At 43.8% G+C, this 15,459-nt stretch overlaps 1 protein-coding gene and 1 long non-coding RNA gene across 3 annotated transcripts; one reads left to right on the top strand and one right to left on the bottom strand.

Moving 5' to 3' along the window:
• Positions 1-264: 264 nt before the first annotated feature.
• recql5 (RecQ helicase-like 5) lies at positions 265-14,757 on the bottom strand. 2 transcript variants are annotated; one of them, XM_030058616.1, is made up of 19 exons: positions 14,622-14,757; positions 14,273-14,394; positions 13,641-14,162; positions 12,161-12,260; positions 11,964-12,075; positions 11,712-11,874; positions 11,534-11,616; positions 6,520-6,741; positions 6,282-6,378; positions 5,491-5,527; positions 5,331-5,389; positions 4,244-4,314; positions 4,011-4,104; positions 3,687-3,899; positions 2,769-3,442; positions 2,629-2,674; positions 2,081-2,308; positions 1,288-1,360; positions 265-1,192 (listed from the first exon to the last, which is right to left on the bottom strand). In XM_030058616.1, the coding sequence occupies exons 1-19, from the start codon at positions 14,713-14,715 to the stop codon at positions 1,068-1,070; spliced, it is 3,135 nt and encodes a 1,044-aa protein (XP_029914476.1). In that variant the 5' UTR covers positions 14,716-14,757; the 3' UTR covers positions 265-1,067. The 2 variants fall into 2 exon arrangements, with proteins under 2 accessions (XP_029914476.1, XP_029914477.1); XM_030058617.1 differs by having other exon boundaries at positions 12,161-12,257.
• LOC115364161 (uncharacterized) lies at positions 7,791-11,309 on the top strand. Its single transcript, XR_003928641.1, has 3 exons — positions 7,791-8,407; positions 10,146-10,264; positions 10,386-11,309. It is a non-coding gene; the product is annotated as an uncharacterized LOC115364161 (long non-coding RNA).
• Positions 14,758-15,459: the final 702 nt, after the last annotated feature.

Genomic DNA, 15,459 nt, shown 5'->3' with positions numbered 1-15,459 from the left:
AGTGGGCGTTTACGAGGAGCACCTGAAAGCAGCACCGCTAAAAGTGACGTCAGTGTATTCTCCTCCGGCGTGCCGTGGCTGACGTCGCGTCCAGCTGTTCAGGCACACGCCCCTTCCACGGCGGACTGGCGCCGACGTCTCTTCCCTTCCCATCATCACTCCACTTATTTAGCACCAAGAGATGAATTTCATTCAACAGTCCGGTTCAAAAGCCGTCAGGGGACATTGATAAATCAACAATAAGGGATGTGACAATGTGGGAAGTCTGTGCATAGACTTTATTGTAAACAGTTCGGAGCAAACAGTAGTGCTGTTCACTATCTCCGGACAGGAAGGGTTTTGTGTTCATAAAGTATCTTTGGACTTATTTATGACCCAGCCGGGACAGAAAGCCACGGCCTCTCGGTCAGTTCCTAACAAAAACACACAATGAACAGCTTCCAGCTGCAGCACACAGCTACTGGACATCTCCCTCATTTCAAAGCATATTAGTAAACTCTATAATTTTTATATTTAAAAAAAAAAAAAAAAAAGCATCCTACTGCACACATTCTCTCATTGCCAGACTCGCTGCTAAGGTGACGAGATCAGGTATCAAAGCATAAAAACAACATAAAAAGATAAGACAGACAAACAGAGTAGTCAGTTTCACATCACGTCTAGACTTCATGGACATTTAGTTGGCTTCACGTCCCGCGGTCCAGCAGCCTGAGACGATGTAGCAGCAGTAACAGGATTTGAAACAATCCCTCTCTCGTACGTCTTGGCTGCCCGTGTAAAACCCACCAAACACAGACCTGTCTGGTTTACATCCTGCGGGGCTCATTCTGCTCAGCAGTCAGGTTGTATATATTCGACGTGTTTTATTGCGACATTATTGAGATGCATGACTGGGGCGGCGATGAGGCTTGAAATAGTGGAAGCCTAGCAGCAAACCAGCTTGGTCAGCGAGAGCTCTGTGGGAAAGCCTTGTATGGTGACACCACAGAGGCGCAACAGAAGCACAGGCATTGACAAAGAGGAAGGTCTTTCACCCTTCCTGGAAGTGGCTATGTGTCTCTTCCCCTTCATTCCTTGTTCTCGGTGGTGTTGGAGCTGTGAAGTCGTTTGAGGTCCTTCCAGTCCGCCTCATTCTCGCAGCGCTTGACTCTGCTGAAGAACTTCTTGACCAGAGCCTTGGTCTCTGCCTTGACTGTGGACATAAAAAAAAAAAAAACAGATGTTACAAAGCAGCCCACCAAACGCAACGAACATAAGCTGCAGAGTTGTATGCCATTTGCTACTTACCTTGGCCTCTTCCCTGACTCCTCCCCTCCGCAAGAAGGTGAGACAAGTAGCGAGCAAATGACTTGAACAGATCCTAAAGACAAAAGAAAGGTACTCAAATTAGCCATATTACACAATATATCATCAACCATCAAGCATCAACTTAACTTAGCTAACCTCTACCCTTTCCATTCTGCCAGTAAGAGAATCATAACGCATGTTGCAAAGCCAGGCTTTCTTCCATCTCACTGAACTTAAAGATCCTGAAGTTTTTCCAAAAATGCCAAACATGTCATGCAAAATTATAGGGAATTTTGTATAAAATGGGGCACCATTCATCTTTTTTATGACATGGTGACATTTCATATACATATACATACATATATACATACTGGACCTAAAACGCCTAAAACATCAAAAAGTATCAATGTTTGTGTATTGTGTGGAAAAATGTTCAACTAGTGTAATAAAAGAAACGGAAAACACAAATGCACCACAGAAACAGAAGCAAGCAGCCGGCAGAAAAATGAGCCGATGCCCCAAGAGGCTAAAACGTCATCAGATGATAGTCGATGGGTTCAAAAATTGATACAGAATGTGAATGTGACATGGCGATTTGGTATGGAAAAAATTTGTTTTTCTTTTTAACTCTAGATGAAATAAGGGCAAATCAGTGTGCAAGGATTCATCACTGATCAAGTAAAACATGTCCCACCAACCGCCTCGCCCCATTTCATCACATGAGGATCACTGGCATCATGAGTTTCAGCAAACATGGAAACAGCTTGTTCAGTGCAGACGCTGCCCGTCTCACCTTGGTGGCAAACTTCCCCTGAGCGTAAAATGGGTCCAGACAGCGCACCACGATATCAGCCACTTCCTTCAGGCTTACAGGTTTGGGTGGCTCATGAACAGGGTGCAGTGTGCTCTCCTGCACGTGGGGGTTAAAGGTCACCCTCCGTCTGTTCCCGTTCTTCTCAGGGGGGCAGCTGTGTTTGGCGGGATGGGAGGACTCCTCTGCTGCTTTCATATCATCTGTCAACTGGAAATACAAGAAATATAGTTTACAGGGACTGTCCACCCAAAACTCACAAAATTTTCTTTTTTACAATCAATCCATCCATAATTTCTGTGGGACTGGCAAGGTTTCCAGGTGAATAGATACAGTTTTCCCATGTTCTTTGACAGGAAAGGTGTGGATTATGCTCTCACTGTTTGAGCTCTGCAAAAGAACAGCCATCCAGCACTGTTGTATCAAGGTCAAGGGAGACAGACTGGAAACTGTCTGGATGGACAGACTGCATTCAGGGTACGTGGGAAACTGCATTATTCCTTTAATATGTACCAACAAGAATCACCTACCCTCTCTATTGGAAGTGACTCAGCTTCTTCCTGAAGTACACTTTGCCTGTGTGAGAAGCACAAATGCTACAAGTAAGAAAAGAGGGTAATATTTTACATCAGTAATGTCTTCATTAGATAGTGTGCGAAAGACACCTTACTCTGTGTTGGACTTGGTATCCTGTTTGGAAATCTCTTGAGTCAGTCCCTTCTTCACCATCTCAACTGTCTGCAGTTCATCATCATCACCATCATCATGTATAACAATCACTTCTGTTTTACTTTCTGCTTGAATCGTGTCCTCAGTAACTAAATCTATAGGACTTGTTGCCATAGGAACAGTATCCATATCTTCTTCCTCAGTGGCAGGTGAGGTTTCCTGTTGGGTGACATTTGTTTGGGGAATCATCTCATTGTTCTGAGAAGAGGCAGCATCGACTCCCTTCTGCGTGTCCGGCTTGTGGCTGTTCTCTGTCGTTGGCTTCTTCCCGAAGTACAGGGAAATGTTGCGTGAGTTCTTCGCAGCTTCCGCCAGCTTCTGCTGCTTCTTGCTCAGCGCCCTGCCTCCCTTGGTCGGGCTGTTCAAGGAGGCGGCGACGGCATTCGCTCTGGCTCTGATGGATGATGTCACGACTGAAGACGTATCTGAGCTTGCCTCATCTCTCCTCTTCCTCTTCACCTCGCTATCCAAATCTCGAGAGCTTCCCAAACTGTCGTGGTAGAACCCACCTCTGTTAGACGCTGGATCACCATTTGAGGACTGCAGCAACTCCTTAGCCGTCTGGAAGGGATTGGATGAGCCCCTCTGGCCTGCCCCTATCCTCTTACGCTTCATCTGATGGAAAAATACAGAAAAAGCAACATACAGTCATGTCTCCACTACTATGGACAGAGTTATTGATTACTACTCACATTTCCTAATACATTGCACAAATCTTTAATTATCCCTTTGGGGGAATCTAGGTTAATTATATTAGCATAAGGGCAACCTCTCTGCAGTGATTGTGTTAAGGACAGTGAGGATTTCACATGGCAGGCTGGCCAAAAAGCCCCATTTCATCAGCGTTGCAGGGTCTTACAGAGTAGATCTGGGATGCAGGTGTGAACCCGTGCAGCTCCTCGCTGAGGCAGGAGGAGGATGAAGATGCCGCCTCCTCCTTGGGTTTTGACTCTGATTCTCTGGTCAAGCTGGAGCTGCTGCCCATCCCATCCTCTCCTTCCTCTCTTGGTCTTCCACCTCCTCCTCCTCCTCCTGCTGCTGAAGCAGGTGCTCCTTTCTTCATCTCTGATACCTTCAGAACAAGGAAAGAGTTTGGCAATAGTCTCTCACCCTTCATCTTTCTGTTCTTTTTGCATAACACAATGGAAATAATTCTGTGAAAGGCAGAAAAGTCATTTGTTACTTTCTTCAGGACACTGGCTTTGTACAAGTTGGCGGACTTGCTGTTCTTGAAGACCTCATGTTCAATATCCACTGCCAGAGAGAGGGAGTCACAGCTGGCAGGGTGACAGGGCGGAGAGATGAAGGACAAAAAGTACAAGGAGTGGGAAAGTTAGATCTGACTCTGCTGCAGTAAAATCAATGCTGCATTAATTAAATTGTGTTTTTGAGGTGTGTGTGTGCTTGTATTATTACTTGAATGCACTTTCTGCCCCCTGGTGGTCACTCAGTGCCTCCTGCAGGAGGGACAGACAGTGTTCCCGGGCCTGAAATATAATGAAAAATTATTTACAATTCAATAATCAGTGCTAAAAAAAAAAATCTAAAAGAAAAAAATAAGTGTTAGGAAATATTGATGTGGCTAGATTTATTTATTCATAAATTTATTTTTCATTTGTGGAATAAAGTGACAACAATACAAGTGTAAAACAAGACAAAATATGAAGTTAGGAGGTCAGACGGAAGGAGTTGGAGTCACAAAATAATCAGACATCACCAGGCCAGGACAAAAGAGGACAACAAAAAAGAGGGAAAGAAGGGAAAGAAAAGAAAGAGACAAGTACAACTGGTTTGTCTTTGAGGGAGAGAAAGTTTGAATGAGTGCTGAGATTTATTAATAACACAGGGACAGTGTTCCTGGGCCTGAAATATAATGAAAAATGGTTGACAATTCAAGAATCAACACTATATTAAACTTTACTAAAAATAGGCGTTAAGAAAAATTGTCATGACAAGATTTATTAATAACAGGAGAGCCATATTTATTCAAACTCTTTGGGAACTCATTGGAACAGTGACATGCTTAGAAAATTCTCAGCAAAACTGAGATATAAAATGTGCATTCATGTGATTTCTGAAATGTCCTATTCTTGAATTAAAATGTTTTTAGTTGTAAATACCAGTAAGGAAAATCCACCAACTAAGCAACATCAATAGAAAATATCTCCCAGTCTCTTTATTATTACTCGGTTTCTGCTCATTCTACTCATGTGAGGGACAGAGGTGTTCCAAACTTCCACTGAACAAAATGTACACGTTTGTAACATAGAGATGAGCCACACAGTGGCAGCACAGTGTCTTTGTTTTGTTGTAAACTAGTCTGAATCTACTCTTTGTAATGGTATCATCTGACCAATCATCTTTTTAGTTGCACGGTTTAAATGAAGGCCATACTGCATCCATTAACATGCCGTGATGCACGTGCAAGTGAATTCCCATGAATGTGTTAATTAACATCACAAGAATGAGGAATGTGTTTGCAGTGTTCAAGTGCCACGTGTACCTTTACGGTGAGCTTGGGGATCCTCTGGCTGCTGGCCTCTCTGAGCGGGCAGTCAGCATCTGCACAACACAAGACCGGTTACATGGCAAAGACTGTTGACTGCCTGTTTATTAATTTTGTCAAATTTCTAACCAGTTGAACTTCGAAATACAGAGCCTACCTGGCAGAACAAAGACTTCCTTTTGACCAGCACTGGCCTAAACACAAAGAAGGGAAAGAAACGCCACAGTTGGTATTCATCTATTCACTGAATCAACACAATCTGTACTCAACAGTGAACTCAGTTTACCATGAAAGTGTCTTTGTGTTACTCAGGAGTATTTTGCTCTACCTTTCTCTTTCTCCAGCATTAACTCTCACCTTCTGAGGTGCGTGTCAAGGTTCACCCAAACCCCATGACTGCCAAATCAACCGTTTTAATACAGCAGATCAATTCGACACATTTGTCACTCCCAGAGATTCAAATAAGGATCTGAGCAGCTGTAGTGGTAGACTGGGGAGACACTAGCCGTATTTCCATCACATTCTGTAGAGGGGCTTGCCATTGTGCCATTCAATTTCTACCTTCAATCACAACATTTGTGACTGAAGGTAGAAATTGTGATTGATTTTTTTTGCAGTGGTACTGGTATTGATCCTGTTTTACAAACATTTTTGGCAAGCTTCTCTTGGCCCCGCTGAGTAATAGTTATTAGTTTTCCTACAGCATTGTGCCAGTTCCACAGCACATATGGGAGTGATTTACCACAAGCTTCACTTACGGGGGCCCCAAACACCCCTGCCTTCCTGCTTGCCCACAGCTGGCTAGCAGATGTAGAGAGAAACGAACACAAACACTATGACGGAGTTGTTTTTCCACTGAGATTAATGCATTTCAGGAGAATGTGCGTTTCTGAGCAGAGACACTGAACAGAAAAGTCTGCGGTGGGCGTGTTGACGAGCGTGATTCACCTTTCGAAGATCCATCTGCTTCTTGAAGAGGTCACCGAACTCCTTCTTCCTCTTTGTAGTTTCATCATCAGAATTGAAAGCTTCGCCTTCATCGTACCTTAAGGTGTGACAATGGCGTTGTTCTTCAGATTATCATCATAACCTCACATTACAGCAGCTGTTCTGGGCCAAATCACAACTCAATCAACAGAAATCTAAAATCGAAGCAGGAGGTATCAAATTATATAGGGGGCCCTACCTCTCAAATCCATAGCCCCGTTTTCCTCCTGCATACAGATCGGGGTCAAAGCCAAACGGGCCCCTGGGTTCGTTGCTCTGAGCTGCTGCTATCTTGGTGCTCAGCACAGCCGCCCTCTCAATCTGAGCCCGTACAGCCTTGGGGTTACGGCAGTAGTCGCACGCACCGGCACAGTTGGGAGTCTTGTCTCCAAAGAACTTTGAGATGGTGGCATGACGGCAGCTGAAAGGGACGTGGGAAACAGTGCTTAATAAAAAGAACACACATAAGCAAAAGCAAGGCATAGTTATTTTGTGGAAATTATCAAAATACATGCACAGAGCCAATTTGACCTGCAAAGAAACCAGGCTGCATTTCAAAGACTGTATTTCAAAGAAAACATCGAGCTTGGTGATGTTTTTGGGCACATGGGCAGCATCATCCCGTCAGGATGTTCTTTAGATACACCATGTGGTGCATAATTGATCAATGCCCTATTGTGTAACCATTCCCCATTACTGTGATCGATGCTGCTCTGTTATCAAATAAGTCAAACAAGGTTTCCTAGTCGCATGAAATCAAAAGCCTCACTCTGTAAAAAATGGCACCTCTGAACCTCACAGACAGACGGATGAGGATGGCAGACACATAAAAAAAGAGTAAGGTGTGTATATATAACTTCCTTCCAACTTCAGTCTCTCCTTAGACTAGTTCCTTGGGTGTATTGCAGCTTTTCCGCAAATAATATGAAAGAATAGGAAAAAATAGCTCCAGGATAGAAATAAATATATAAATACACTACCATGTTTTTTGGAATGTGAAGCGACAAGGCCTTCTCTGAGTGTCTCTTGGGGTAATTTACAGAAACTGACTCACTAATCTAGACTAGAATAGCGTAAATTTTGCTGAAATCAAGAGCATATCAAATCAAATCCAATCTTGAGTTGTTACGTGATTGTTCAGTTTTGTTTTTCTGAGATTTCAGAGCTTTTTTTTTTTTTTTGAGACACACCCAGCCTTTGCATCTTTAATGAGATATCACGTTCACCTGTTTTACAGGTTCCTGATCAAATCTCTGCTTGTGATTGTTGTGACTCCTCTCATAAATAGGCCTAGCTCCTGAATCAGATCCAGTATTACGTAACAGCCTATATTCACCCAGGCGCACGCACGCACACACACAGAGTCCCTTTGGGGAGCAGGCTATTAGACAAGCCACTTCAACAACACACCAATACTAACTACCTCGCTGGAAATGGAAATCCAGTCTCCACAGCCGTGAAAAGAGAGGGGTGCAGTTTCACTAAAGGAGGAGGGGAAAGGCAGACGGGAGGCACACAGACACTCTGAAGCAACAGTCACTCCCATGCAGGACTGTAAAAGACAAAACAGCCTTGGTGGCAGATACATAAGCATAGGGTTTAATAAGTCAAATGGCACAAACCCACAGCAGACGTCCTTTTTCTGAGCAAAGACACATACAACTGTGTTGGCCTAGGTGCAAAAAAGAGGACAACTAACCACTAAGAAGAGCACTAAGAACAGAGGAGTTGGGAGGACGAAAGGGAAGAGAAGAGTGAGAGGGATGTGAAGAGGGACAGCTGGAATGATTCAAGTTGTAACTTGGCTCTGCAGTCCAGGTACTGAGAGTTTGAGCAACAGCAGAAGACAGAGGAGCAGCGAGTGGGCTTCACGGCGTCTCACTCTCCTCCTGGTGCACGTGCTAAGCCCCATCAGTATCTGAGGAATTATCCCTGCTAACCCTAATCTTGAGCTGAGACAGAGTCGGAGGACACCTCCTCTGTGTGACGTGCAGCAGGCTCTGACAACATTCACTCACTCTCTCACACACACACACAGAGACTCTGACAACTGAGAAGACAACTCTCCAGCTTGCTCGCTCCCTCAGGTAAGAAATGCTGTGTTTATCTATCATGTCTCCTCTTCAGCCCCTTGTCTGTTTACTTCTGAGAGCACTGTTGATCTGTTTTTTTTTTTTTTTTTTTTTTTTTTTCCAAATCAGTCTGTGTTTGCTTGAGCGTATAAAATCCACAAAAGCATTCCCAGGTGAGTAAATTCAATATGAATGCGTCCGTGTCTGTGCAAGTGCAATTTCGTGAGACAGATACACTGCAGCCTGAGCAATGACCAAAAGAATGTAAGGAATGTATTTAAAAGTCAGACTTATACAGCAGCCTCACCGATGTAAGGAGTAAATGCAATGTGGGAGGGGGACCTGGCTCACTCTAAAGAAGTAGAGTGATTATTATTCTGATGACATTTGTAACAGCGACATGTCTCAGGAGTTTCTCACAGTGGGTAGACGAGCTGCACATGTTCATGTTAGCCACGTAACCTGGTACACAAGTGGCTCTGAGTTGTAGCCCTGCAAAAGCTGGCGAGCACAAGCCTCAGAAACATATAAAATGATAAAGTGGGTTGATGGGGAGGAGATGTGCCTTAGGGAAAATAATGAGAACAAAAAAAAGATACCTGAATAATAATAAAAAAAAAAAAAAGAATTTCCTTCAAACGTTTTCATAATGCACTGCATGCAGGATGAGTATGAATTTAATATTTCAGAGTGAAGATGTATAAAAGTAAAAGCTGAAAAAGGATAGGGCTCCTTATAGGGTGTCATCTGAGAGCAGGAATCTGTTGTTTGTCATCTGTTGTTAACACTGCACACCCAGCAGTGCAGACCTGTGCTATCAAACAAATCCTTCTTTAACTTGACCTAAACTGTTCAGCTGATAACAGCAGTAACCTGATCGGAGTGTTTCCCAGTTATTCAAAGGGAGAAACTAACATGCAATAAACATCATTTGACAGAGGCGTGAGATGAGTGTAATCTGTTTACACATGCAGTCTAGCAGTGCCAGCATTCAAAGGAAAGGGGAAACAGATACAGATGTAAATACTGATGAGAGCGGATCATGGGAAAACACAGATCAACAAGAAACTGACTTGAGCCGGATCTAGTCCAGGCACCAAAAGCTGTCACACCCAGTGCCATTTAATTTACTGTGCGGCACGCTAACACTGCAAGCAAACCTGAGAATGGTAAACAGTGTCACATCGCTTGAGTTAAACACTAACTAAAATTAGGAAATGTATTTTAGACGGTTGAAAAACAATAACGTACATGTGTGTCCTTAAAGAGGGAGACCAGGAAAGCCTCGCTTCTTCCAAGCACAGACACTGTTTTTCATCTTTTGTTAGACTGCCTTTTACAGCTCAGCATGTAACGTGTTAGATATGCTGAAACCTTACACATACACTCACTTTCAGACACACACACACACACACACGGCCAGAAAAACCACATGCTTTCAGGCTGCACACTCCCATCTCTCACTCCATGCAAACCTCCCACTTTATTTCTTATATTAGAATAGCAGCAGTTAATTGGGAAAACGTGTGTGAGAAACGAGTGTGATATCACATTTACACAAGATAACACGGACTCTTGCCAGTGTCTTTTGCGCACAGTCAGAACAGACAGCGGTAAGCAACAAACCTTGAGAACATACGCAAAATAAATAAATAAATAAATAATTAAATAAAAAGAAACATAGCTAAAAATCAAACATAATAATTGGACTGCAAATGCATTCACCCCACTTCTGCGGTTTCTGTCTTCCCAGGATGGATGCCAGAGAGGAGACACTGAACCTTCTCAACAGGATATGGACCAAGCTGCAGGATCTGCCCAATGCCAACCCTGTGGAGCTGGGGGCTTTCTTCATCCTCCTAACCTTCATCTGTGAGTCCCACCTCTTCATACCAGTGTAGTTATACGCTTCATATCTGGTCACATGATTTTGTCAATGATCTGTGATAGATCTGATTTACTATATCGATGGTACTGTTCCACTCCTCCACAGTGGTCGTGGTGCTCATGATAGTGCTGACCTGCGTGACTTGCTGCTGCTGTCGCCAGATCAGGACCAAGGGACCCCAAGTCTGAGGAGAAACACTCACACGGGCGTTCTGTGGACATCTAACTCTCAAATACATCGGGCCCCGTACACATGAGCCCCCCGGGTCCTCTATTCACAAAACGGGCATTCTCTGCAGTTCTCTTGGGCATGGAGAGTCCTGCAGGCTGATTGAGAATTCACACTGGGAAGCCAATGCTCAGGTCCTTCACAGACGGGCTTTGTACTGTAGACCTTGAACTCGGTGAGCAGGGAGGCCTCGTACAGGGTGTGTTAAGTGGCTCTAAAGGGGCCCAGCCCTTGAACAACGCAGCACCTGACAAACACAGTGCAGGATGTCCTGACAGGCTGCCAAACACACCCGCCAAAGCTTCCAGGCTTTCAGGAGTATCAGCATTCCACAAAGCATCCCGGGGCTCTGCAGCCCAACAATGCTGCCTTTGACCCGAGGAAAGGGCAGGGCCGCATGGGGCCTCCCCAAAGTGTCTTTAATAATGAAGGTAAATACGTGGAGTGTCAATGCTGAATGTGCACAAGGCAAATATAAAATACTCAACAACAGCAGTTATACTGGGGAAAATGAGAGGAACACAAGTTGGTTTGTTTGTGGTTTTCTAAGCCTCCTTGTGCTACGTTCTTAAGAGACGTCAGCGGCAGTGATGCTTACATTGTGTAAAAGCTTCCTAAATGGGCACAGCTTGCCACTGCCAAGCCTCAAAATGTTCCTTGACATTCAACAAAACACACACCTGAAAGAGGGATCAAGTCTGCCCTCTGTTGTGCAAAAACAGAAATGGACCATGATCTAAAAAAAAAAAAAAAAAATACATGGAGTGTCTATAATAAAAGTGATGTTTGCTGTGCAGAACTGTATCTTTCTATTCTATCAACGAGGAAAATAAATAATAACTTCTTTGCATGGTGACAAGTCTTTGCATGGAAATGATGTTTACATGAGAAGCAATGGTGTGTTGTATGATTCTGTATCTGTCTCATAGCATGGTGGTTCAGGTTCACACACTACATTTGGGTTGTTATGAAATAAACAAAAAGATACTTACACTGTGTATTTGCGTGCAGAATGCTTCACTTACCCTTCTTGTTCACAAAATGCCACCATGGCTTCGAAGTCTGTGATGGCTGCTTTGTCAGAGTCCTTCGCGGAGCCACGCTTCTCCTACAGACAAGTCCAAAAGAGCTTCAGCACATTAAATGATGCAGAATATAACTGAATCTCCTTCTAATGACTGGCATCTTCAGGCGCCGGCTGACCTGTTTGCGGACGACCTCCTTGTTGATCAGGAAGTTCATCTGCTCCTTGTCTCTGTGGGAGTAGTAGGTTCGACAGGAGGAGGGCAGCCCATCTCTCCCTGCTCGCCCAGACTCCTGGTAGTAACTGGCCAGCGACTTGGCAAGGTTCCAATGGGCTACAAACCTGAGGAATTTACCAAAAACGTTAACATGTGCAAAACCGAGCTAAAGAAAAAAAAAAAAGCAGCAAAAATTTGGGATTCACAGCCTCACCTGACGTTAGCCTTATCTACGCCCATGCCGAAGCTAATGGTGGCTACAATAACCAGCACCTTGCCCTGCATCCAGTCACTCTGGGCCTCGGTACGGTCTCCTGCCTTCAAACCTACAAGAGCAGAGGATTGATCATCTCAGCCCAAATGACAGCACGTTCCCATCCGACCCCTGTTCACTTTTAAGAGCCCTCTTACCTGCATGATAAGGCTTGGCCGAGACTCCAAGTTTAGTCAGCTGGTGGGCCACTGTTTCACAGCTTTCTCTGGTCCGACAGTACACAATCCCACAACCCTGCTGACACACATATATAACAAACACATATATTGAGGTAAAAGCACAATATTCTATACTAGGCCTGAATAATGTAATAAAAACAAAATCAGATTACAATTATTAACAGAAATCGTGATTGTGATGTAAGTCGTCGTTTAATAGGAATGGTACTTTTTGCATTTTCATTTATATTTTCACAGATACAAAAAGAATTGAAATGATGATGCGATTGTTGCTGGGCTCTCTACCAAACTAACATGCTTTCTTACACCTGAAGAATACAATTTGTAGGCCAGGCACATGTAGCACCACAATACTTATGCACAATGCTATTTCGGTACACATTTTACCTTTTTTCAAAAACATGCAGACCCTGTGATTTGCATATTGCACGTGATGATTAATTGCTCAGCCATTTTCTATACTGTCAATAAATGCTGATTTTTTTATTTTTTCAGCTAAGCTGTTCTTTCTCCATTTCAGAGACATATGATAGGAATAATATGAAGGAAAATATCACACAAATAGAAACACAGATTAAGTGGAAGAGCCAAGCAATCCTTCAATAAAGGTCAGCGAGGAGGTGATCTATCATTTCACCAAATAGATAGAGAATGAGAAGGACCAGAATAGAGCAGCAGCATAACATAACTTAAGTATTGCAATTCTTTTTTATGATTTTTAAATGTTTTTTTTTTTTTTTTTTTTTTATTGAATTGATTTAAAGTAAAGGTATCATATGAAACTAGACGACCTAAGGAATCTCTTGGTACATAGTATGTCATGCTAGGTTGTCGGCAAGGGGAATAAATATCACTCCAAAGTTAGACTAACTATTGGCAAGGGAAAAACTAGCATAGTCATTTTCAAAGGGGTGCCTTGACCTCTGACCTCAAGATATCTGAATGAAAATGGGTTCTCTGGGCAGCCACGGGTCTCCCCTTTGCAGACATGCCCACCTTATGTTAATACCATGCAGTTTAGGGCACAAACTATGCAGTCCAAATGTGTTCTTTTGGCCTATATAATGATGAACCCACTGGAAAGGTGAGACTCTTGTGGATTCAATGAGCCACATTTGATTCCTGTGTGATGATGTTAGCCCCCATAGTAGCCATTGCATGGTAGTGAGACCATTTTTTTTAACTTGACATCAAATGACCTTTTGTGACCTTTAGGATAATCACAGCTTCATAAGACTTTACATCTATACACTAGAGGACAATTCAAAAAACAAACACCGCAATAAATCATATCAAATCGCAATACTTGTAGATTCACGACACATATTGAATCAGCACTGAAGTATTGTGATAGTATTGAATCAGGAGATAAACATATCATCCTTGCCCTACTGTCACACACAGTATCGCTACACCATGCAAAATCCAGTCTACTGACCTGTCCTTTGGCCCCACTGACCAGTGCCAGAGACTCTTTAATGAAGGCGTGGAGGTGGGCATAGGGGTTTGGTAGCAGCTCCCTATAGATGACATCATAGCGCAGGTTACTGCGGAAAACTGGCGTGGCAAAGTGCAACGGCATGCGCAGCCTCAGGGAGTGAAGGATGTCCTCTTGCACGTTCTTGGGCGCTGTAGCTGTAAGCGCCAAACAGGGCACCCCTAGCAGGCGGGTGCGCAGCTCACCCAGTTTGAGGTAGTCAGGCCTGAAATCGTGGCCCCACTGGGAGACGCAATGCGCCTCATCCACAGCCAGGTAGGAGAGGAGGCCCCGGGAGCACAGGCCGTCCAGGCACGGCTGGAAGGAAGGAGACGCCACCATCTCCGGGGTGATGTAGAGCAGCTTCAGCTTCGGGCTCTCGCTCTCCAGGTCAGTCAGGATCATGCGGCGCTCCCCCGCAGGGAGCTTGGAGTTGATGGAGCAGGCAGGGATGTTCAGCTCCCTGAGGTGATGCACTTGGTCCTGGGTAGACGTGCAGACACAACACACATTAGGGAATACACACAAGACACTGGCCACTGTTTCATACAGTACATTTGAACAGTGTGAGCTGAAGGAGAGCAGATGGACACCTGAATGAGAGCGATGAGCGGGGATATGACCAGGGTGATGCCCTGAGCCAGCATGGCAGGCAGCTGGTAGCACAGGGACTTCCCTGCTCCTGTGGGCATGCACACAAACACATCCCTGTCCCCTGCAAGAGAGCGACACAGCAACACTTTTATTCTCTGATAACAAGCTGAGAGTGGTAACCCAGTCATTCACTTTCACACTGAAGTGAAATGACAGCTAAACGACTTTCGATTTCCTTGCCAATGCGATAAACAGATTAACCTGACGTCAGGAAGCTAACGTGTTGCCAAGTAGCAAGAAGTTTAACTCATAACACAGTGAATAGCAACCAAATAAAACGGTCGCTACCTTTAATGACCGCTTTGACGACATCCTCCTGCAGTTTAGACCTGAAGCTGTCGAACCCGAAGTGGGTTTTTAAAGCCTTTTTGAGAGATGTCATCCCTTACTGAGACTGAGCAGCACTACCAGTTTAACAACAAACTTCTCAGTCAGTCCACGTCGCATGGCGATGACATAATACGCACTACGTCACTCGTGATTAACTTAAACGCACAAAACAGAGGAACGGCGTTTAAGAAATGTGTGAATTTAGTCAAACAATGCCCGATTTATTTAATTTATTTGTACTTATTTATTTAACAAAATTTAAACTAAACATAACGGCGCGGCGAAGAGAAGCCATGCAGTCTGGTTTTGTAAGAGTGCAGCAGCTGTGATTGGACGAGCTGAGCACATGTCACTGACAGCTGAGCTGGACTGATGGAGCTGGCATTAGATGTCCAGCATGTCATACTTCTGTTTGTTCATTTAATTCGTTCAAACAGACCATCACTGATCATTCATTATCTCCAGTCAAAATAATCAAAATAATAATAATCAAAACATGAATGAAATGAATTACGCATTTTGAAATAATGTTTTTGTGATAACCCTGAAGGCCAGTTTGAGACTACATTTTCAACCCAACATAAACCCGCACTGTCCAGTTACCCTGTATGTGGCGGAGTGCTGCAGCTAGTGTGTAAATACATATATGTGGAGTCTCAGAACAGGAGTGGCCTCAACTCCATGAACATTGTCTGTATATTTAATAAGGTGTATTGGGTATGTAACATGTAAAACATACATACTTAATCAAATTATAATAAAATTCCACCTGGTATTGATTACAGATTAAACAAGT

Source organism: Myripristis murdjan, chromosome 8 (genome assembly GCF_902150065.1).
Source record: "Myripristis murdjan chromosome 8, fMyrMur1.1, whole genome shotgun sequence".
NCBI lineage: Eukaryota > Metazoa > Chordata > Actinopteri > Holocentriformes > Holocentridae > Myripristis > Myripristis murdjan.
The sequence above is the reverse complement of the archived record's forward strand: the minus strand, read 5'-3'. Positions and strand labels throughout refer to the sequence as shown.